Source organism: Mytilus californianus, unplaced genomic scaffold, assembly GCF_021869535.1.
Source record: "Mytilus californianus isolate M0D057914Y unplaced genomic scaffold, xbMytCali1.0.p SCAF_3, whole genome shotgun sequence".
NCBI lineage: Eukaryota > Metazoa > Mollusca > Bivalvia > Mytilida > Mytilidae > Mytilus > Mytilus californianus.
The window spans coordinates 61,708,376-61,734,360 of NW_026262679.1; the positions used below are offsets into that span (position 1 = coordinate 61,708,376).

The window sequence follows — 25,985 nt, forward strand, 5'->3', positions numbered from 1 at the left end:
AATTACTTTTTTCATCTATACCTCCTTCAATTGTTTAACTTTTTTTTATTATACTCTAATATCAAAATATGAAATGTTCTACTGTTTAAAAGCTGCACAAATGTATGTAAAGAAAACACAAATAGGCACATTGTATGTCATGGAATAAATATGAACAGGAACTAAAGCAATGTAACACAAATCTATCAATGGCCTCCAGGTGCAATGAAATAATAATATGTACAATTTTAAATTAATTAACCATGTGGACATGTTTTGGAAACTTTGATATAAAATATAAGAAAAATGTCCCCTAAATACTGAAATTCAGCTCGAAAAAGTTCGTACGCGTTATGACCTGAGATTTCATTCTCCTATGCAGGTCATCACCTGCATTTTCATTGTCATAGGTTGACAGGTATGGTGAGTTTTACAAAATTATAACATTTTACTATTATTCACCTTACTGACGTACACATATTTAAGGATTTAGATAATTGCATACTATGGGAACACATAGATAATTCTTTATGCCTCACCATAGCTCTGATCTACAGCAAACAATGTTTTTTCACCTCAAAATACAGGACCTCATATCAAGTTATGATTTTTGTGAAGAACGATAAGACATGTAAACTCAGGATACACATTGTGTCCATCAGGTTAAAGCGGTTCTTGAAAAAGGTAAATCCAATGCATAGAATTTATAAAGTATTGTTTTCATTTTCAAGCACTGTTGCTGGTAAATTGATAATATGATATAATATGAATGAGCTGGTACTCAGGTTCAGTCAATAACACACATAGAGGCAAGGTGTGCTGTACTGATTCCTTTAATTATCTTTATAATTACACCTTATGTAAGAATCCTGGGTTTTGATTGGTTGATAGCCAGTGTATTTTTCACCAATTTACTGTTATCAAATGAATATTGTTCATTTTTTAACGCCGCCGGGGTATATGCAAAAAGGATATGCCTTTTTTACCCTCTCTGCCATGGTATTTTGAACAGATATATCATGTTAAGGAGGGGTATTTGCGAAAAATACCAGTCGAGAGAATGTTAAATTTCACGAGCCGTAAGGCGAGGGAAATTCATTCTCAAGACTGGTATTTTTCGCAAATACCCCTCAAGAACATGCTATATCTGTTTAATTACACCGAATGTTAACGTTCAAAAACGCATTGATGATCGTGACGTTACAAGCGTCCAGTCGGATAGAGTATTTTTTGGCAAATACGAGCTTGAATTTGTATTTTTTATACATTTTAGCTTCACTTCCTGAATCTACACCACTTTTGTCATACTTTGAAATGCAGGAGGAATTTCTTAGAGTGGAATATTCTTCTGTGAAGGTAACAATAATTTAAGATAAACAATTATACAATTTTACTGTTGTGGTCTGTAGACACTTATTTTTTTTATTTTTCAATAATGTTTGCTTAGATACAATTTTTCTTGAAAATATAAATATATTGTAACTGTTTTATGGATTTTTGCCCCTCCTGATTCTGAAAAAAAATAAAATAAGTTAGAGAATAAAATTTAATGAAAAAATCACAAATAATACAAAACTGCCACCTCTTGCATTACTATTGAACTTAATATTAACTTATCTTGTTAATTGAATAGAACTGGCACTGGGTAGAACTAATACCACATACAAATTGAATTTAGAGTAAAATTTGATGTTGTTCTGACATGATTTCAAAAAGTATACTGGCCTTGACCTGCAAGAAGTGATCTTTATGAATGCTTAAATCATGAGTTACAACTGTGTTAAAGTTACTTAGATTGAAGCTGGCAGGACAAAGATGGGACTAAGACATTCTTCTGTTTGATACATTTATCAGATGTTACATCATAAAATTGAGAATGGAAATGGGGAATGTGTCAAAGAGACAACAACCCGGCCATAGAACAGACAACAGCAGAAGGTCACCAACAGGTCTTCAATGCAGCGAGAAATTCCCGCAACCGGAGGCGTCTTTCAGCTGGCCCCTAAACAAATATATATACTAGTTCAGTGATAATGAACGCCATACTAATCTCCAAATTGTACACAAGAAACTAAAATTAAAAATAATACAAGACTAACAAAGGCTAGAGGCTCCTGACAGGCGCAAAAAATGCGGCGGGGTTAAACATGTTTTGTGAGATCTCAACCCTCCCCCCTATACCTCTAGCCAATGTAGAAAAGTAAACGCATAACAATACGCATATTAAAATTCAGTTCAAGAGAAGTCCGAGTCTGATGTCAGAAGATGTAACCAAAGAAAATAAACAAAATGACAATAATACATAAATAACAACAGACTACTAGCAGTTAACTGACATGCCAGCTCCAGACTTTAATTAAACTGATTGAAAGATTATGTCTTCATCATATGAATATCAGGCAGCCTAGATATGAACTTCATTACAGAAATGAATCATAATTTGATTTTGTAGATAGTAGGAAAATGACACCAATTATTTTACTTTCTTTTTTATTATTTTTTTGGCAGAAAAATGTCTTTCTTTTATGAAAGTGATGTAAAAAAATATCTTCAACATTGTTCAACTAGAGCAAACACTATAGATAATCATATGAATTTCCATGTACATTCATTGTATTGGACAATATGTGGACTGCCATTGCCATTAGAGATTGGCAGGAATAAATTTGCACCGATTGCAATTATAAATGTATCAATTGATCGGCTGTCTTTTTTCTTTATGGTATTAATTGCAACAATTAAGAGAATCCAATTACGCCATATGTACCTGTATATCATTTTCCAATTATATCAAATGTATCATATACTATTGTTAATCTACGGCAGAATAGAATTCCACATGTTTGTTGATGATAGATGGTTTGGTAACTAACAAATACAATGACTTTGTCCTATGTAATGAATTTGAATCAATTCATAATAATTTTACTGTAAAATCAGATACAAATGCGAGGTTTTTATTACTGCAAATAATGCGACTGGGTGAATGTCGCAATAATAAAAACTCACATTCTGATATATAATACATATCTATGTATGCAGAATTGTCTGAAATCGTATTAATTAATCTTGCATTTATGTCCATTCTTCAAAAATCGCAATAATAAATGCACGCAATAATTTCTGAGGATCTGTAATTAGTTTTTACAGTTTCAAAGTAATGTTGATAAAAGGAGATAGATAGTTAATCAGGTGTGTGCCAGTTTAATTGATACAAACAAAAATCTATAAGTTTTAAATTGAAGAAGCACAAAAATAGCATTGGTGCAAATTAGATTGTGGCACAAATGAATGCATTTTTGGACACAAACAGATATCAGCACTGACAATTACATATAAAAATAAGAAGATATGGTATGATTGCCAATGAGACAACTCTCCACAAGAGACCAAATGACACAGAAATTAACAACTATAGGTCACCGTATGGCCTTCAACAATGAGTAAAACCATACCGCATAGTCAGCTATAAAATGTTCATTGGCTTTAACGCAGGTCTGTGAATTTTGTTCAAAGTCATTATATGCTTAGGTCAGATTGGAGCAGACAGTACAATGGTATGACTAAGACATCCTTTCTCTCTAGTTAACATTCAAAAGTTATTGAAATTGCCCATGACATTACATTATTTTTTTGGGTCTAAAAATGCGTTTTTTATATTTCCTTCATCCTGTACAGCAATGAAAAAATACATAAATGCAACTTTACAGCGCAAATTTTAAAGAGACATATATATGAGTTAAAGGTCATTGTTGGTAATTGCTACTAAACAAATTTTCTGCATAAAGGTTTATACCGGTAATGCCTTTTTTTTCAGTCAAACATTCACACATCAGTTGAAAGACATGGATTTTCAGCATTGAAACATTTCCTGTTTGGGCCACCAAAAATGCACAGAAACTTGCATGTAAACAGAGAGAAAATCTTTTGTATAGCTGCATGTAAGAATTTCTATGTAAGACAAGACAATTTTACAAGGACTTATGATATCACTTGGTTTTCATCATCTGTCGTGTATCAACTTTCTCTTTTGAAATTGCTTGTCGTTTGGGAAGTATATTTGATTTGCACATATTTTACATACAGTATATTCATTCTGTAGGATACATCTGAAACAATAATTATAAGCATGTAAAATGAAATTTCACTTATATAGTTTTTAGCTCACCTGGTTGAAAGGCCAAGTGAACTTTTCCCATCACTTGGTGTCCATCATTGCCGTCGTCTATTAACTTTTACAAAAATTTTCTATGAAACTATTGGACCAAATTTAACTAAACTTGGCCACAATCATTATTATGGTATATAGTTTACAAAATGAGTCCTATGACCTCTGCTGTCAACCAAGAAGGCCAACATGGCTGAAAATAGAACATAGGGGTAAAATGCAAGTTTTGCCTATTATTTCGAAAACGGCTATTTACAAAGAAAATATAACAGAGGCAAAAATGTTCAGAATGTTGAGCTCTACATATTGTCCATTTAAGTCAAAACTGTCAGACGACTTCTTATAAGAGTTATTGCTATTTTAAAATTTTTTTACCAATTTTTTGTGTTATTGCCAAATATCTTAAAACTATAATAGAAAAAATAATCAGCACGACAGGATCTACAAATAAGTCAACATAGGTGAAATCTTCAATTGACTCCTTATTAGAATTATTGCCCTTTAATGATGATTTTTCCCAATTTTTGTCTTATATCTTTTAAATATCTACAACAGATAGATAGAAACTTTAAAAGCTAAATAATCTACAATTATGGCAACATAACCGAATTTGTTAGTCTACTCTTTATTGAAGTTATTGCCATTTAATGATGATTTTCCCCATATCTTGAAAACTGTAATAGATATATTGAAACTTTAAATAGCACAAATGATTAGCAAGACAAGATCTACAAATGTGCCATAATGGCAGAAATATTCAGTCAACTCATTATTTAGTATTGCCCTTAAATGATAATTTTTAACATTTTTAAAGACCAAAGAGCAGACAACATCCTAACACAGCAAAGAAACAACAAAAATATTTAAGAGAAGCTATATTGAAGCTATTTATATAAACTCACTAAATATAAAGTTGTTTCTTGTGTGCGCATGTCCTTTGTCTAATCCAAATTATTCCTAAAATTTGATGTAAAACAGTGAAAATCAAGTAAATATTGTAGCATTAAAAAATTATCTTATAGAAAGTACTCCTTGGCTCCAACTGACAGAACTTATATGTGATAAAAATATCCTCCCAATCAAGACTGCCTGGGTTTTTTATTGTTACTTTGTATTTACAAGCTTGTCAAATGATTCAAAGAAACAGCTATATGTACTTGTCTTGATTTTGTCAAAGATTTATTTTGCAGGTGTAATATCTATGGACTATTTATCGTAATTTTAAGATATATGATATTTGATACATGTATTTTTTTTTTCCAATATACACATTACAAAAAAAAAAGAGAATCAAGAAATTTTACAAATTTACGACTTTCATCATGGTTTGATGCCATGGTATCTAGTGAAACTTGTTTTCAGTTTGTAAATGCCTTGTAACTTAGTTTAGTTAAGACAAATCTAAGAACATGTAAAGTAACTTTTTATTTGCACTAATATTTGGGCCACAAAAGGGTCCTTGGAAGCAAATACATCGTTAAAATTATTGATTTATGTACATATTTTTAGACAAACATGAACAGGAACTACTCCCAAACGCATAGAGTAATGTGGCAGTTTTTTTTTTTCCTCACTAGACCAGTTTAAAATACTGTTTAAAACATTAAATTGTCGAAACTGTTGATGAATTTGTTCTGACTGAATATGTGTAGTAAGTCATCTGAAGTTGATGGCCATTAATAAAGATATAAAGTGACCAGTGAACACAGCAGTATGTAAGTCAGACAAAGATAAGCATTACATGTATTAATATTTAAAGCATACCTTTATTTATATTGTAGCAAGTTTTAACAACACTGATAAACTGCACACAAGAGCTTTACAGACTATTTATAGATGTCTAACAGGTTCTAGATTTGACTGCAGTAGATTTGGAAGTCACTGGGAAGAAATAGGTTTTCAGGGTAAGATTTTTCACTTCTTTTCACAATAATAAAGTGACCATAAGTTTTTTATCCCTCCAAAAAAAGGAGATATTGTAATGTACTTTAACATGTACCAACATCTTTTGAACAATTTTGCATAAACAAAGAGATTGTTACCATTGAATTGAGGCCATGATTTAGATCTTAACTTAAGGTGGTACCTAACACTACAGGGAGATAACTCTGTAAAAATCAGCTAAACGTTTTAATTACGTTGTATTGTTAAGGAAATATTAAGCTTCTCAATGATCAAAATTAGTGTATGTCAAACTGCTATATAACCAATGAAATTTTTCTGATAAAGTGGTTGGTTCAAATTTTTTGAAATTTTTATATTTTTGTCAAAGGGTCAAAGTAAACATTTTGTCAAAATTTTATGAAAATTAAACGAGCCAAATTAATATTAGTCAAGGTGTTGGATACCACCTTAAATTGACGAACAATTCCATATTTTACTGCCAGAATGGGATATTGGTCTGATGTAAAAATGACAAAATTCCTCTTATACACTGGAAAACATGCTATGTGATTCTTCTAATTAGATGAAGTGACTGAGGTTGTCAACATTTAGGTTTCTGGTGATTTCCAAGTCATATGTGAAGCTAAAGTATATCTTCAAGTCAGAGGTAATCAAAACATCAACATGGCAATGGGACTTTTATATCATAATGTTCACTAAGTCTCCATAATCTGAAATTTCTATTATTTCCTTTTTAGGAATCATCTCAGAAATAAGGCTGAGGTCAAGGTTATCTTGATCAACATTTTTACACATAAATAGACTATGACCATTAGTACTTAAAGTAAAAGATTTGGTCCATATCAAATTGATATTCTTTACGCTGAACCATTCCCCATCAACCTTTTTACTGAAAACCACAGTAAGAAAAATAATAGCCTTATTAATTATGCTAGTCAGGAGGGTCAAGACTCAGCATATTTTTATGGCAATACAGACAAAATGCGATTGACAATAATTAACTGAAGGTCAGAGATCAAGTATCTTTATACTGTGCCATGAATAAAGGATGCAAAAATTTAATTTATTCCCATCTGCCCTTCAGTTTATATTTCTGTCTGGTTTGGTCAATTTGGTGTTCAAGTTTATTTATCAGGAGTTGTACATTTCATGAGGCTGTGTTGACAGTCAGCACTTCGAGGAAAAAACAATAAAATTTTATCATCTCATTCATCGTTGTTTATTTTTGGAGATAGTTTATAACGAGACCTTGGCAGCCAGGTACTCTAGTTCTTAAGCTTAAAAGCAAACAATAGATGTTATTTTTTGCAACATAGCAAATAAAATGCTTCCAAATTTCCTGAAAAACATGGAAATCATCAAATTAGTTGTTTGGATTTGAAAGCAGTCTCAAAGAAAAAATAGATGCTGTTTATGGAAGCACTTAAATTCAACTGTGAGGCATTAGGCTTGTTATGAATAAACAACTGGATACTTTTTGTCACCAATAGTATTCAATAAATGACAGAAAATCATATAACTTTGTCATATATAACAGGGATACTTGCACAACAATTTGGCATTAACCATGTTAATAATACACTGCTACAATATTTTGTGCCAATACAGTAATGCTATCTATAGCATTTTAAAAATGTTTACTGCTTTAAGCCTGAGAATAAGCACATGGACCCCTAATTTACCTCACCTGGCCTGAGAGGCCAAGCTAGTATTTGCTGTACTTGGTGTCAATCTTATTTCACATACTTGGTGTCCATGGACATCTTCTGTCCATCCATCTTTATAAACTTTTTTAAAATTTTCTGCTCTGAAACTGCAGGGCAAAATTTTACCAAACTTTACCTGAATGAACTGAAGGAATCTAGTACTATAAAAACTGTATCCAGGGATATGATCCATAAGTAAACATTATTGCTTCTGCTAAAAATTGAATATAGGGGTAAAATGCAATTTTTTGCTTTATTTCTCAAAACCTTAAGCAGTTGGAGGAACAACTGACATAGGTTTTAAATGATCAGCAGGTCTAGGTATCTTTTTTATAAATTTCCAAAAAAATGGATAACTCATTTTTGAGTAATTGCCCCTGAAATTATTTCAAAGTTTTTGGTTGTTATCTTGAAAAATATAACAGAGAGAAATTTTAAACAGTAAAAGGACATGATAGGATAAGATAGGCATTATTGCCTTTGAATGATGATTTTTGTCTCGCCTTGACGGAGTAAAAAAGCGAGACATAGGTATGCTGTTTCCGGCGGCGGCGACGGCAGCGGTGGTGGCGTCAACAATGTATTAGTTTGTGATTAGGTCTAGTTCATGGTGAACCACTAGTGGTAGGTCAATGATATTTGGTATGCAGTTGTATTAGCATTGGCACATCTCATTATTATGGAGATTATTTGGCCCCGCCCCCTCAGTCAAGGTCTATTGACTTTGAAACTTTTCATAGTTTACATGTATTAGTTTGTGATTAGGTCAATTTATGGGGAACCACTAGTGGTAGGTTAATGATATTTGGTATGCAGTTGTATAAGCATTGGCATATCTCATTTCCATGGAGATTATTTGGCTCCTGCCCCTTAGTCATGGTCTATAGACTGAAAATTTTGCTAAGTTAACATGTATTAGTTTGTGATTAGGTCAGTTCAAGGGGAACCATTAGTGGTAGGCCAATGTTAATTGGTGTTCAGTTGTATAAGAATTAGCACATCTCATTTCCATTGAGAATATTTGGCCCCGCCCCCTCAGTCATGGTCTATTGACTTTGAAACTTTTGCTTAGTTTACATGTATTGGTTTGTGATTAGATCAGTTTAAGATGAACTGCTAATGTTAAGTCAATGATATTTGGTATGCAAATGTATTGGCATTTGCAATTATCGTTTCCATGGAGATTATATAGCCCCACCCCTGATCATGGTTCATTGACTTTGAAACTTTTACACAGTTTACAAGTTAATGTTTGTGTTTAGGTTTGTTTAAAGGGAACGACTTATGATAAGTCAATGGTATTTGGTATGCAGTTGTATTAGCATTGGCACATCTCATTCCATGGAGATTGTTTAGCCATGTACCTTCAGTCATGGTTCATCGACTTTGAATATTTGCATAACTTACATGTTAAAGTATTGCTATTTTAATTTCAACATTTGCAATATCAAAATTACAAAAAGGCGAGACATATCTCTGTGATAACAGTTTATTACCCCTTTTCAAAGAAATTATAGTATATAGAGAGGTTCTCTCAATAGAAAAATTGTTTAGATCTACAAATAAAGCAACATAGACAAAATCATCAATTGACACATTATAGAGGTTAATGCCCCTGAAAGACCATTTTTACACACTTTTGTCAAAAACTATTGTGGATAATGGCAAAAATGTTCAGCAAAAAAAGATCTACAAATATGTCAACATGGCTGAAATTGCTGAATGAACCATTATAGGAGTTATTGCCCTTTAAATATGGTTTTTATCATTTTTTTCAGAAACCATAATATGTAGAGAGAAATTGTAATTAGCAAATATGTAAAGGACAATAAGATCTACAAATGAATAAAAAAAACTGAATTGTCATCTGACTCCTTATAGGAGTAATTGCCCCTTAATAAACATTTTTACCCATTATATGAATTTTTTACTAATATTATAGAGATCTCTTCTGTATCTTATGCCCTTGAAATAAGCTTTAATTATGATGGCAAATGAAATTCACTCTTTCATGACTGGTAAAGTTTGACATTTTTATTAAAGATTATTTTTGAAAGTCATGAAATATTTATGATATTTCATTATTGTGGCATTAGAATTTTTATTTGTTTGTTATCATGACCTGCTTTTTACAGCTTTATAAGATAAGAATTTTGAAAGGTATATAGTTTGGTAATCCATATATAATATTGCTCTTCTCAAGTCCAAAGTAGTTCTTACTTAGGTGCATCCATTCAATCATGCAGGATGTTTAGATACACAGTCTGATTGAGATGTAGTTAATAGGAATTGATAATATTGCCATACAAGTAGATGGCTGTAAAACCTGGATCAGCCTACAGTCTTCCACTTTTGATACAAAGTACCGGTACATATACCAAGTGAGGAATATGACAGTAAATTTTTCCCAAAATATTTTGAATTGATTTTTTTTATAGTATAGTTATTTGTTATTTCCTTTTCCTTAATTTCCATATTATGTCACTCATATTTTATCTCAATTCCAGTGAGATGTGTATATTTCTACATATACTACTTCTTGTCAAGTCTACTCAACTTACATTTTCATGTTTGATATTTAGGAGTATGTTTAGCAATTACAGCAAAATAATAGTCTTTGGCTTTCTATCCTTAAATATTTTTAGGTGTTTATTCAAACATTCATGACTACAATTTCATTAAGTTGAAAAAAAAAAATTAATTAATATGTTCCTCTTTTATTTTAGGAAATGATCCATCAACAGATCTGAGGGGAACAGGGTTATTAGGCTTAATGAATCTAATCTATTTATTAAGAGACCCAAAATGTCATATGATTGCAAAAGATATTTATAAATTATCACTTCATCCAACTCAGGTAAGATATTTTTTATCAAATATGATATTGACCCACAATTGATGTTTTAATCTGTTATATTAGATTTTGATATTTCACTAGCAAATTTTTGAATAATTAAACAGCTAAGTTGATTCAGATTATAAATTCCTCTGCCCTTTGGTTTGAGTTATCCCTCAATGGATTTAAAGAAACATTTAAGAGTGAAAAAAAAAAATATTTAACTCAAGTGACATTTTTTTCATATTTTAAAGAGAGGTGAAAGATACCAGAGGGACATTCAAACTCATAAGTCAAAAATAAACTGACAACACCATGGCGAAAAAAAAGAGAAGAAAATTAAAGGAAATTTCTGTTTTACTACTCCGAGAGTATATTACATTACAATAGTCTATTTTAATGTTCTTCTTTGAAACAGCAGAACCAATTTTAATAAAGTTTACATGATTGATCCTAAAGCTATCTACAAATCAAATATATAATCAATTGATTTTTGCATTACAAATCTGCAGGCTCTAAAGAGCCTGAATCCCTCATCAGTAAAATGCCATATTGATATTTACGTAAAAATCAGGATTAGATATTTTTTACAATCTGTCTATTTTTTAAACTCCTTTTCAGTTTCGAAGATTTGATATGTTGTTTCAGTGTTAAAGGTAAAAAAATTCAGAAATCTATGTTATACAATTTCAGCCGTTTGAGGTTTTTTATAATTTTGATTCACCATGTTATTTATGATTGAGAAATAAACCTCCCTTTTGATTTTAAAGAATTTTGGATGAGTCACTCCAGAGAACATTTTCTTGACATGCAATAACTGAAGTTTACTTTTTCTAACCTGCTTTAAAAAAAAGCAATCATTTTAGCACTCCCACACTAACAGTTTTCGTCAGATTAATATAATAATAAATATACCGGGTATGCCAAAGATTAAGATCAGTTATTTCTGGGATGAGTTCAAAAATAAGGGCAAATAATGATTTTTTTTTTTAATTATGCCCATTGGAAATAAAATTAAATATGAAAATAGACATTGTTGACAGTCAGTGCAAAGATTTGATAAAATTTAGGTCAAAGGTTTGCATCAGCAAAAACAAAACAGCCAAAACTGTATTAGGTAGCTTTCCAAGACGGAGTTGCATCCTTAGCTTTTGGACAGTTTTATGATTTTATGAACTGGAAATTTACAGACAAAATGTTTGTTTTTTTTTAAATTGTGTCAATACCCAAGCATTTGTTAATGGGCAGAAGGAACTCTCTGGGACTCTCAGGTAGTCCATCAGCAACAGTACTGCCACGTTTGTAGTAAAAAAAGTATGATATGATTTCCATTTTTGAATTAAACTTCATCAGGTACACTTAAGTTTGAAAAGTCAAATATATAAAACATTGCAGAAAACAAATACCAAAACTGGACTTTTGAGAACAGCCTGTCTATAGTCAGCCAGAGGGAGTTATAACCTTATCCCTACCAAAACTATAGAATTCTATGAACCCAAAATTTAGAGACAAAATTTATCATTTGAATCATACCATTATCTAGACTAAGCCATGCTACTGGACAGATTATACCCTCTGAGATAGACGACTTTTGAATTCTTGCACTTTCCTGTACATTTCCTATATCACAATGCTTATGTTATTATGTCACAGTAAGAACCAATTGTTTTGACCTTGGATCAACTGGTGTAGCTCATTCAAATAAAGCAACTCAAGATTTGTGTATTGACTGATAGCAGAGGTAAAAAGAGAGTAACTTTTATGAAATGATATTCATGCACACAACACCTCTTTAAATATCTAAGTGTTATTCCTATTCTAATACATAAGAGCAAAAAAAAAGGAACTTAACCCACATAAAATAATACTGAAAAATATTGTTGATGATTTAATCTCATTTAGGTTATGGAAAATCATGACGTAATATGAAGCTAAACTTTCACACTGTTTGTTATTTCATTCATTACTTGTATTCCTCATATTGGGATATTAATCTCAAAATAAAAGAAGGTTATATGTTTAGTGTTGTTTTATTTTCAATCTGTGTAATAGATGCACATGTTGAGTTTTATGAAATCAATCCGTTGGCTCATTGAAAGTAAACCTCTTTGAGAAAACACTCAATGTGTGGATTTGACAACAAACAGTACTTACCAATGAAACATACATGTTACAAAAACAAAGTATTAGAATTAATGTTACAGGTATATCTCATTACTATTTGATTAGAATTTTAACTTTTATAATATGCTCAATTTTTCCACACAAAAAATCGTCAGCCAACCTGATCATCAGGGGACAAAAATATGAGCAGAACAAACTATGCAATATGTTAGGTGAGCTATATATATACAAATTAGGCTGTAAATTTTTTGCCAGTACTTTTTCATCTAATTTGTATGTTAAATTTTAGCTGTACAGCTCAGGGGAAATAGTACTCATTAAGTGTAGGCAGCTGTTTTCAAAATTTATGACCATACTATCAGCGTGTAGACAGTTTTATATTTGTTTGATTTTTTTTTTTTCAGAATTTTCCTTTTTGTGTCATGGGAATAAATATGTCAAGAATAACTTTACAATCATTAAGAGAAGATTGTTTAAATAAGTAAGTATACATTTGTTGAATTTTTCTAGGTGATTTTAACCTTTTATATTTAGATCATATAAAATAAGAAGATGTGGTATGATTGCCAATGAGACAACTCGCCACCAGACGGTGACAGACCAAATGACATAGAAGTTAACAACTATAGGTCACTTCAACAATGAGCAAAACCCAAGGAATTGTACAGTCTGATGTATGTACAAAACAAAGAAAAACAAAAATGATAAAAAAAACACAAAAGACACAAAGTACAGGTCTGAGAGTACTTGCCATAACTGAAAGCTAGTTTAAAGCCAATAAAATGTATCTAAGACTCAATCATGTATATTTCAGCTACAAACTAAAAGATATGAATCTTTTAAATACATTAAGATAACGAATTTCAAATTAATCACTTGAACAAAGTTTTTTTTAATGTTCCCCATGGATGCATTCGTAACATATGTGTTTTTTAATTGAAGTATGAAAATAAATGTTGCTTTAATCTGCAATAGCATAGATAGAAAGATAAGCTATGATGTGATATGTGATAGCATTAAAGGTACCAATCATCAAATGCACATTTCGACAATAAATATCTTTCTGATAATTTTTCAAGTAGAAAATGAAAGAAACTATATGGCAACACCCATTGTTGTATAATGTCAGAGGAGTGTAATTATCAGATTTATTTGACGTTTATTGATAGGTTTTTATTTCACTGGAAATCACGATAATACATTGCAACCAATGCAATAAATACTTGTAACTAACTCATAACTATTTGTAATGACACGTAAACAGATTGTTACTAAGACACTTCAATGAATAGTAACATTATGTAATAAACTCATAACAATCTGTAAAAAGCTCTTGAAATGACTGTCGGGCTTATTTTTCTGTGACAACTTGTAACAAATCCTTGAATTTTTCTGTAAATACATGTAATTATTAGTAATGAAACATAAATAGCCTGTTATAACTCGTTACAATTCTTAAATTGGTTGTTAAAGTGACCAAATTGTAGTGATCTGTAAGGACTTTTAAGACATATCTGTGTATGTGAAGGGGGCATAGAGTTAATGTTTTTCATGACATCAATAGCTTTGTCAAACCTTCATGGAATTTAAGAGCGAAATTTTGAAAATATCTTATTTCATTTTCTGTATTTTACTGAAAAAGTTTTTTTTGCAGTTAACATTTAGGAATACGAAAAAATCAGTATATGTATATCTATTTATAAAGTATTCAAATGCATTCTGGGGTCAAAGTTTTTTAGACATTGATAACTTTGTCAAAACTTGTAATAATTTTATGAAATGTTTGTTTATTGTTTTAGTATAAACTTTGCCAAAAGCTTTTTTATCTTTTAAAAAGATGCAAAATTTTGGTAATATATATTTGGCTTTGGAAAAAGAAAATAGCTCGAAAATTTTATGTTTTCCACACTTTATTTCTGTAATGCCTGAGGCATTTGATTAGATATTTAATATACAGTTATATCATAAAAAAATCCAGATCCAGTTTGATTATTATTCTGGTTGAGTTTTTTTTTACTTAGTTGTGATCCATGGAAATAGAAAGTTTGGAAAATCTCATTTTCCACACATTTTTCTCTAATCACCAGCCTGAATGAAATAATTAGATATTTGGTATAGAAGTAACAGATTAAGTTTGAGCTTTGCCATGGCGTTGTCAGTTTATTTTCTACTTATGCATTTGAATGTCCCTTTGGTATCCTTCACCTCTCTTGTTACAGTTAAACAATTTTTGCAGAAGTTGCTGCTGTAGTACATAGAAATTTCTATAAGATAGATGCCTCAGGCTTGGGTTTAATGCAAAATTGAAATGATGAAAAGAAATTTATGTTGAAATATATGAGCTATCTGTAAAGCAGTCACATGGTCTCAGATATCATCTGTTGCATTTGCAAAACTACTTTTTTAGAAAATTTGTTCTATACCTTGTGATAGTTAGGGACGACATCAAAAGTTCAATGTAGGATAAAAAACTTAATTCACATAGTTTTTTCACTGACCCCACCCCCCTCTTAACTTAATTTGGGAAAAATTGATTGACCAATATTGATATATGTAAAATCGATTTTGGATAAACAAAACTTGCAACAATTTTAACCCCCCCACCCCCAAACTATTTGATTTAAGTTTTTTATCCTACATTGATCTTTTGATGTCGTCCCTTAATTTTCAGACAGTTCACACTACAGAATCTTCACTATGTTTGAGGCATTTAGGGATAAATTAGTTAGTCTTTCACTTATGTTTATCCACAGAGGCATTGAAATTTTCAGAAATATAATTATGGACAGATTTGCCAAAGCAAAAAATTAATACTACTGAAATATTTTAATCATGAGGGGTCATAAATTGACATTTCTCATTTATTTTTATTAAACTTAATGTTATAATGTGTTATTTTTCTTACAGAGAATGCAATAAAAGGGAAGACGTACTGAATGTTGTAAATGACTTTTATGCAGGAATATATTTACACATGTACCAACTGTGGAAGTCAAAAGGAAAAACAATATCTGACTCTGGATTTGTTATCAAACGTAAATATATAAATTCTAGGGCTTAATTTAATAATTAAGAACTAATTTCATAATTGGAGAAAATAGTATTGACTGAAGATGTTAAATTTATAGGTTTCAGGTTTGTCATTTCATGATTATAATATGAATAAAAGGAGATGTGGGATATACATCAATGAGACAGCAACCCTCAAGGACAAAATTAACTAAAAGACACCTAGAGATTAACATATAGTCTTCATCAAATAAACACAATATTTCAAGCTTTAAATCGTCTCAAGTTTATAAGATTTGTGAATATATATTTAACAGAAACAATCAAAGATCTACTATGACCTCCTAATTCTCTAATTAAGAATAATAAAGAATCAAATTTCATCTTCTGTTTTTTAATAAATCTTGCTAGAAAAAAGGAGAAAGGAAAAAACTGAATTCTTTACCTGGGAGGCCTGAGCCCTCACATAAATGTATGTTTAAGCTCACCACATCCTTGATGTGCCTGTTCAAAGCCAGAGCTCTGTATTTGCTTTCTGTTTGATTTGTTTTTTTATGTCCCTTCTGCAATAGAAAGGGGCATTATGTGTTCTGTCTGTGCATCCATCCTGCTGCAAGTTGTTCCATTTGTTTGTTTGTTTGATTATCCTTTCTGTATCAGGTTCAAGTTTTGGTTTAAGGATGTATTCTTCTGATGTTTCAGTCTCGTTGAAATCTCGTTCAGTTATTATTTCCAAAACATGTGATACAAGTGGAAAATATCAATGAATTTAAAATATATTATAATCAAACTAAACTCTGTGAAAAAATTGTGTACTTACAATTATTAGTTTTTTTGAGTAATAAAATTTTCAAATTTTATAACCAATCCAGTCCGTGTCATCAGCCAAAATGTTGAGAAAATGGTTGAGGGACCTTACAAAGAAATGATTTTAATAAAAATATGTACATCCATATCAATTTTTTTTTCAAAATTCTTAGAAATGTAGTTTTTCAATCATTTAAGACAAATAAGTTGAAATAATATGCTTTTTGTTCAAAAAAAAAGAAGAAAAATCATGATTCCAAAATTTATAAAATTGACAGCATGGTCAATTTGACATGGAAAAGCAACAAAATTTATAAAACTTTCTAATATTTACACCAACCTATAGTTTTTTTAGGTTAAATTTATTCAGATTGGTCAACTTCATCTTTAGTAAAAGTATGAAAAAAAGTTTAATTGTGAAACTGTGATTTTTTCATGATAATAGCCCAAAATGAGTAAAAATTGATGGAAAATGGGAAAATCATTAAAAATGGGGTACTTTCAAAAGGCTGTAGCTACGGTCATATAAACCCAAAAATCAGGTTCCGAAAAAAAAGTTTAATTCTAGTAATTTTTGGCTCCTCAGAGGTGTACATCCTTAAGGTAGGTTATGTTTTGGTTAAAGGTTGTTGTGGTCACATCAATTGGAAACTTAGTATACAAGTTTATTATGATGTGAACATATAAAAATATATTCCAAATTAGGGTTTTAAACAAGTTTTTCCAAAACATGGAAATGTGATAGTGTGAGTAGATTCTTGATCATTTTATGTTTTGACTTGAAGTAGGGGGTTTGTTGTCTCTCTTTAATTGATTCATATTTTGGGAGTTTTTTCAGGACCTTTTTTGTAGTTCTTTGTGTACTGTTTATAGCTTTACAATGACCTGTTTTAAATTTGATTAATCTATAAACTTGGCAACATGCAAGAATAGAGAGTACTCTTGAAATTACATGGGAAACTTAAAGTAATAAGGTGTGTCTGTCCATTCATCACATGTCTGTCCTATATCTTACTGTTTTGAGTTAACTGTTTCACAGCAGGTTTAGAATCTTTGAGTCCAATGTCATAGAATTGCTATAATGATGCATATCATATATTCATGTTTATGAACTATGACAGCTTTATATCTTGAATATCTTGAGTAGAAGATATATTGCCAATAAGTTTGGAATTTCTAGCTTCAAGGCCAAGGTTACAGTTTAATATAGCAGTCCCTAGATTTTATGCTCACAAATCCCTCATCAGTAAGCCAATCAAATTTAAATGATGATACTTTTATATACCTAGTTCATCACACCTTAAATGATTAAAGGTCTGTCATAAATAAAATTGGCATCTAGTTTGCAGATCAAGATTGTACACACAAGGATTTGTCTCAGACAAAAATACCTAATACTTTAACATGACTAAGGTATTCAGTACTTGTACACTAAAACTACATTCACACTGCCCATGTGAAACTTAATTTTTATACAAGAAAAGTTACATAAGAATTAAATACTGGGAAACAAAGTCTAAATAAAATACTCCGTCTTTAAGGCAGTTACTGACAATGATTCATTGGGTTAATAGCAGACATCCATTTGTCTTTTTGAAGTTTTTCTTGTGTTTAACTGGTTGGAAAGTATTTTTTTTTAATAGCAAAACATGATTTAGATTATCTAAATAATATCAAAACTGATTTGTAAATTGCAAGAATCAAGATAGAACCATGCCATTTTCATATGCACAAATGTGTGCTGTGTACACAGGTGTGAAACTTAATGGTGCATCTGTAAGCATTCAAAATAATTATTAAGCTGTAACAGCTATATATCTTTATAATTCTCAAGTATTGACATGAAGATCAAAATGATCAAAAATCAAAATCAAGTTTGCAGTTATCAGATTTTAAAGAACTATGGGTAATTTCATTGTTTAAACCAAACAAAAAATTATATCCTGTCATTGTTTGAATTTCTTTTGATTAGATCATTGTTAGCCAATCACAACATTTTTGTATATGCTTTTAAAATTTTACCCAGAATTCTTCAGATTCTGAAACAGCTTCGTGTTACCTTGATTTGCTTAGATATGTTAAGTTACAAATGTATATAAGATTAAAAACAGGATAGGTAAAAATGTAAAGTTGCCTCAAACTTTTTTTTTGAAAACCTTGAATGGAAAAAAACATAGTGAGATTAGCATGAGGAAACACAATAGATAATTGTTCAACTGTCTGGAAAGAAATTATGTTATTTTTTTTTTAGATTTAGAAACTGAAGCTAAGAAGAATCCTCACCATATTCTTAAGAATTTAGAAGACTATATACGTAGCAGAAAGAGTACCAGTACAGTAAATTTAGACAATATGGATCCAGGGGGAGATAACTTTTTAAGTGTATGTGAAACAGAAGCAGGGCAATATTAAATATCACATATTTTTACAAATTACTCAAATGGCTACAGGTTTGCTGACAACTCTTTCTGAATATGAATGAAGGACTGTTTGTTTCACAACCATTGATGCCATGATAAAAGAGGTTGGAGTAAGCAGAACTTGGAAATTAGCCCGTCTGTTGTTCACTGTCTTGCAAACTTTACAGACAAATAAATCACACTACTAAAACAGTTGATTGACTTTATCATGTTTATTGGAGATATTGTCCTTTAATGACTAATTTTACATATCATTTTCCTTTTTGTTTCAGATCTGCACTTCTGAAACTACTGAATCAATTTAAACCAAACATTGAATTGTTTCATATTTTTCATGTAGGGGCCTTTTATAGCCGACTATACAGTATGGGTTTTTCTCATTGTTGCCTATAATTGCTTACATCCACTTCATTTGAACTTTGGTAGATAGTTGTCTCATTGGCAATCATACCTCATCTCCTTATTTTTATATTGACAAGATTGATCCGTAGTTTGTCTCAATTTTAGTTGATGATATAATACATAAAGGAATGACAGGAAAATAATACCTTTTCTATAAATTCTTTTCTCTAATTCTTACACGATTTATCCTTTTCCTGACCTGTTGATTCTATTTAGTCAACGTGTGGTTCCTTTGATCTCAGTTCTTCATTGGTCAAAATTCGATTATGACATCAAATTTTCTTGCTTTCCTCTGAATTTCCTATTTTGACGTCATGAAAAAAGGCGACCATGCCTGATGAAGTCACATAGAAAGAACACATCTTTTTGCAAATCATTCGAAAAGAAGGATTGAGTTTGTCTGCATATTGTTTAAAAATCATTAGAGAAACAGATTCCACCACAAAATCTTGTGCAATACGATATTTCTCCACTCTCAACAGTTAAATTTTAAATATTTAACTGTCTCTAGTGGATAAATATCGTATCACACTCAATACAGTGGTAGAATCTATATTTAATGGTGTGCTCTAATTTTTTATTTATTTCATTCCAATCAGAGGATATAATCAAGTCAGACTAACTACCTCACATTATCATTATACATTTTTGTTGGGATAATTTCCTCAATTATGATGTTGATAAAGACTAAGGGATGTTTGTGTAATGGATAGGCTTTTCAAACTTACATTTGTTTGTTGTTTCTTTTTGAAACATACCATTTTTTACAGAAACTACATATTGTTTTGTGATAATTTATTTTGTATTGACTTTGTAATTATTATGTACAAGTAGTTACCTTGTCGTCCATGTTAGTGATATAAATATTTTTAGTTTACTCATATGCTGATTATTGTTACAGTATTTATATATGTTATCATTTTTGCAAAAGAATTGTTCCCTAGTACATTGTACTTATACATAAAAGATTTAATTTGTTAGTGGTTGATATAATAAAACAGTTGTAGAAAATAGACTGTGCCCCCTATGTAATATATATATATATGTGGAAGATGGATTCCATTTTGTTATACTTTGCACACAACTAAATAACTATAGAATTAAAATGTCAAATGAAATTTCTGATATTGTTCCTTGTTTTAATTCAACGAGTTATGAGAAAAAAATGATTTGAAGTTTTTCTTGTAAACAATATGACATATTGATGATCAGTGTTAATGGCATAGGTGAGTTGTACAGTAAGAGAACCAACATTGATTATTGTGCATGAACTGTGTATTTTACATGTAAGATTCTTTAGGAATAGGCCTTTTTTTATTTTGAATAACCTTGTATATCAACAAATATTGTTAATCGAATATTTTTAAGGATTTGTGATTCGTTAAAACTTGATCAAATTGTAAATTTGTATTTACTCAGTTTGCATGCTTTTCGTAGGTCAGAAACAGCATATTGCACAGGACATACAGCATGTTACTAAAAATACATTCTAGAAATTCTTAATATTACATTGTCCATGCAATAGTTTTTGATAGATAATATAACAATTGTAGCCTTTGGTTGAGGTCAATACGATGTTATATCGACCTAGAGAAGCATATTGACCTCAGACTTTGTCCTCAGTCAATATGCTTCTCTTAGGTCGATATAACCTCGTATCAACATCATACAAAGGCTATAATTGTATAATATATAATTGAGGTAAGCATTTCCCGTTTCTCACTGTTCTAAATATGATAATTTAAATGCTAATAAAACATGTTGTCACACATTTAAAAAACAGGAAACTTAGATTTGTTTGTTGATGTTACATCTTTATATTATTTAAAAAAAAAGGAGATGTGATATGATTGCCATTGAGACAACTAATCCAACATAGGTCAACGTACAGCCTTCAATAATGAGGGAACCCATATCGTATAGTCAGCTATAAAAAGCCCTGACATAAAAATATGAAACAATTCAAACAAGAAAACTAATGGCCGAATTTATAGAAATACAAATTCTGCTCTAATTCTTATATAATGTAGTACCTATTTGGTAAACCATAGAGGAAAGGAGAAAATATAAAGTAAACTTGTATTTGCCCTGTTTATTTGTACAATAAAAATAAGAAAAATGATATTAAAGAATAAACACTGAAAGAACCTCAGTATGACAAATTGGACTGCAAAATATTGAACAAAACAAAACTTGCACATTCTATAATTTTCAATCTATAATACCTAAAAGGTCACAATAATCATTTGTACAATTGCTATACTGACTAAAACAAATGTTCTGTAATCCTACAATTAAGGGCAGATAATATGTTTGGATTTGCATTATCTCCCTTTGAGTGTTGAAATTAAGTTTAGTGGGTATAAATCAAAACCCCTAACCCTTTTCTTTGGAAACAGGTAATCCAAAACTTGTTTTTAGTTGTACAAAAAAGAAAACATATCTTAATCATGACTTTTGTTACTCTCACTTTATTGATTTTTACCTATAATGTCTGTTTGTTTTGTTCACACATTGTTGTCAATATAATGGAATTTTATGCGACTGTCATACAAGTGAGAGGTTTAGCTAGCTATAAAACCAGGTTTAATCCACCATTTTCTACATACTGAAATGCCTGTACCAAGTCAGGAATATGTTGATTTCAATATTTTTGATGTGTTTGAGCTTTTGATTTTGCCATTTGATAAGGGACTTTCCGATTTGAATTTTCCTTAACAGAGTTTTATTTCAGGTTGGAATTATTTTTAATTATGTAATATTTTATAATTACCTGTGCTAATCATTTTGAATAAAAAGTATACATCAAATCTGTTCCTTCTGCATTATCATGGTTGTTTCATTTTTATGCCCCACCTATGATAGTAGTAGAAGCATTATGTTTTCTGGTCTGTGCATCCGTTTTTGTTCGGTCTGTCTGTCCGTCTGTCCTGCTTCAGGTTAAAGTTTTTGATGAAGTTGAAGTCCAATCAACTTGAAACTTAGTACCCATGTTCCTTATGATTTGATCTTTCTAATTTTAATGCCAAATTAGAGTTTTGACCTCAATTTCACGGTCCACTGAACATAGAAAATGATAGTGCGAGTGGGGCATCCGTGTACTATGGACACATTCTTGTTTTATATGCTTATTTGACCATGTTAGAGTTTGTTCAAGCCAGTAGTTTTTATATGACCGCAAATTTATTTGCATTCGTATTATGTTATGGTGTTGTCTGCGTCTGCATCTGAAGACATTTTGGTTTGCAGACAATATCTTGAGTATAAGTTCATGGATCTCTATGAAATTTTAACACAAGGTTCTATACCACTAAAGGATGGTTGGGTTAGTTTTTGGGGCTATTGTCCTAGCGGTTTTGTAAATAGGAGCCAAAAAAGGTCAGTTTTACTGATTCATGGAAAATAAATTGGTTTGCAGACAATAACTTTAATATAGGTAAAGAAAATTGAGAATGGAAATGGGGAATGTGTCAAAGAGACAACAACCCGACCAAAGTGTATGGATGTGTAAGAAATTTTAGCACAAGGTTCCATACCACACTTGGAAGGTTGGGATTGATTTTGGGGGTTATTATCTTAGCTGTTTTGTAATTAGGTGCCAGAAAGGGGACAAAAACAATAATTTGTCTGGTTTTAAGACAATAACTTGAGTATAAGAGATATTTCTCTTGTCAAAATTTTAGCACAAGGTTCCACACCACGATAGGAAGGTTGGGATTAATTTTGGGGGTTATTGTCATAGCTGTTACTACTAGCAGTTACTGACATGCCAGCTCCAGACCTCAATTAAACTGATTGAAAGATTATGTCTTCATCATATGAAAATCAATCCCTCCCGTAAGGGGTTTAGTATCATACCATCATAAAATATATGAGAAGAACATAACCCGTATCATGCCAATAACTGGTTTTAGAATAAATGTGTTTATTTCCGATGCAAAGACCCTATGAGTGAATCAATGTGAATACCAAAATATGCAATCCTTAATGTCTTGACAACAGTATCGTAACTATATCCTTTCCGAATAAGTCTGCTTAAAGGTTTGGATAGCTTTTGAGGTGAATGCCGACATTTTTGTGCTTTGTAAAGAATATTATCATAGAATATTGGATGTGAAATACCCGAACGTATAAGATGTCTGCAAGTTGATTTATATTTACGAATGATGTCCCTTGTACCAATAGTTGTTTTTTAGCCTCATTTAATTTCCGAGTATTCTCAATAATCAGGCCCAAATATTTATATTGCTTTACGTATTCTATGTCTTCTTATAATCTGAAAATTTTCTTGTAACAATCTACCGTTATTATTAAAAATAATTATTTTAGTTTCATTGGAGTTTACTTCCAGGCACCATTTATACAATATTCATGTAAAATATCAAGTTTGTTTTGAAGGTCTACCTTAGTTTCTGAAAAAATACCCAAATGTTGCTAAAAGGTACAAAGTCCTTTTTATAAACTTTACAGGACACGTTCGTTAAAATATTTTTGAAAAACGATTTTATCCGAAAAAAAATATATTAATGTAAACATTCATAAAATTGTCAATTATGTCCCAACAAATTTGTCAATTAAAACGGAAAAAGACTTAGAAATATCTGAATTTTTGTACTTAAGCAAACGTAAAATCATTTGTTTCTCGGAACAATGCTATACTGAGCAGAACCATTTACGACACTGTAGAGACAAAAGGTCAACAATTTTCATCATCTCTACCTATGTTAAAAGAAAGGAAGACAACATTTAAACGTAAGGGAAAATGCAAAAATTATGTCATCTTGTGTTTTTGAAATCAACCGTCCTTATACGGGATTCGAACCGTTACCCCCATTCATTGCATTGCTATCTGCATTGTGAGCAAGAGCCTTATCTCCACTGCTACCGGAGAGATCATCTTCAAATGGCAATTTAAGATATTTAAACTAAACATGGAAAATGATTGAAATATATGAAATAATTCAGTAAAATTTGAATAAAACAAGGGGGTCAGCACATGCAGATGTGCATAGCTTACAGCTTAAGGGTATAAGAATAGTAACTGGGTTTTATAGATCACAAGTCCGCTACCAATAATTATGCACACTTTAGAATTTTAGAATATTTTCGTTGTACTTTTTTGCATGGACTGGCTCATATAGGTGATATTGGCTAAAGTACCAATAGTAAATAAGTGATTTTGCCATAACTTTTTTTTTTAAATCAATATATCTTAGATGTGTTTTTTGCAAACCATATGTTTTGATAGATGCCAAATCCATTGGAAACGGCTTCAAATTATTGCTAAATCATTGGGAATATGGACTTTTTGCTGATTGGTGTGTGGTTGCTAAGGGTAGAATTTTAGTTGCTATGGATAATTGTTTTTTTTCTTCAGAATTCGCGTAAAATTATAACGTTCGACATAAAGTATTATGAGTATTTTCTATTTCCTATCTTTTCGGCAATTTTTTTTTTTTGTCACTTTGAAAATGATATGAGCCAGCCCATGCGAAAAGATACAAAAAGTCCTTTTTATAAACTTTACAGGACACGTTCGTTAAAATATTTTTGAAAAACGATTTTATCCGAAAAAAAATATATTAATGTAAACATTCATAAAATTGTCAATTATGTCCCAACAAATTTGTCAATTAAAACGGAAAAAGACGTAGAAATATCTGAATTTTTGTACTTAAGCAAGCGTAAAATCATTTGTTTCTCGGAACAATGCTATACTGAGCAGAACCATTTACGACACTATAGAGACAAAAGGTCAACAATTTTCATCATCTCTACCTATGTTAAAAGAAAGGAAGACAACATTTAAACGTAAGGGAAAATGCAAAAATTATGTCATCTTGTGTTTTTGAAATCAACCGTCCTTACACGGGATTCGAACCGTTACCCCCCTTTCATTGCATTGCTATCTGCATTGTGAGCGAGAGCCTTATCCCCACTGCTACCGGAAAAATCATCTTCAAATGGCAATTTAAGATATTTAAACTAAACATGGAAAATGATTGAAATATATGAAATAATTCAGTAAAATTTGAATAAAACAAGGGGGGTCAGCACATGCAGATGTGTATAGCTTACAGCTTAAGGGTATTAGGAATAGTAACTGGGTTTTATAGATCACAAGTCTGCTACCAATAATTATGCACACTTTAGAATTTTAGAATATTTTCGTTGTACTTTTTTGCATGGACTGGCTCATATAGGTGATATCGGCTAAAGTACCAATAGTAAATAAGTGATTTTGTCATAACTTTTTTTTTTAAATCAATATATCTTAGATGTGTTTTTTGCAAACTATATGTTTTGATAGATGCCAAATCCATTGGAAACGGCTTCAAATTATTGCTAAATCATTGGGAATATGGACTTTTTGCTGATTGGTGTGTGGTTGCTAAGTGTAGAATTTTAGTTGCTATGGATAATTGTTTTTTTTTCTTCAGAATTCGCGTAAAATTATAACGTTCGATATAAAGTATTATGAGTATTTTCTATTTCCTATCTTTTCAGCATTTTTTTTTTTTTTTTTTTTTGTCACTTTGAAAATGATATGAGCCAGCCCCATGCGAAAAGATACAAAAAGTCCTTTTTATAAACTTTACAGGACACGTTCGTTAAAATATTTTTGAAAA

At 30.8% G+C, this 25,985-nt stretch overlaps 1 protein-coding gene across 1 annotated transcript in view; it reads left to right on the forward strand.

Moving 5' to 3' along the window:
* The window catches only part of LOC127734946 (uncharacterized), a 35,306-nt gene extending 14,528 nt beyond the window's left edge, over window positions 1-20,778 (forward strand). Inside the window, exons 6-12 of the mRNA XM_052244995.1 lie at window positions 1,253-1,335; window positions 3,797-3,920; window positions 5,929-6,051; window positions 10,485-10,615; window positions 13,123-13,199; window positions 15,626-15,753; window positions 18,786-20,778. Of these exons, the coding sequence (XP_052100955.1) occupies window positions 1,253-1,335; window positions 3,797-3,920; window positions 5,929-6,051; window positions 10,485-10,615; window positions 13,123-13,199; window positions 15,626-15,753; window positions 18,786-18,946 (827 nt within the window). The 3' untranslated portion in view covers window positions 18,947-20,778. The remainder of the gene's footprint in view (window positions 1-1,252; window positions 1,336-3,796; window positions 3,921-5,928; window positions 6,052-10,484; window positions 10,616-13,122; window positions 13,200-15,625; window positions 15,754-18,785) is intronic.
* The last annotated feature ends 5,207 nt before the right edge of the window (window positions 20,779-25,985 follow it).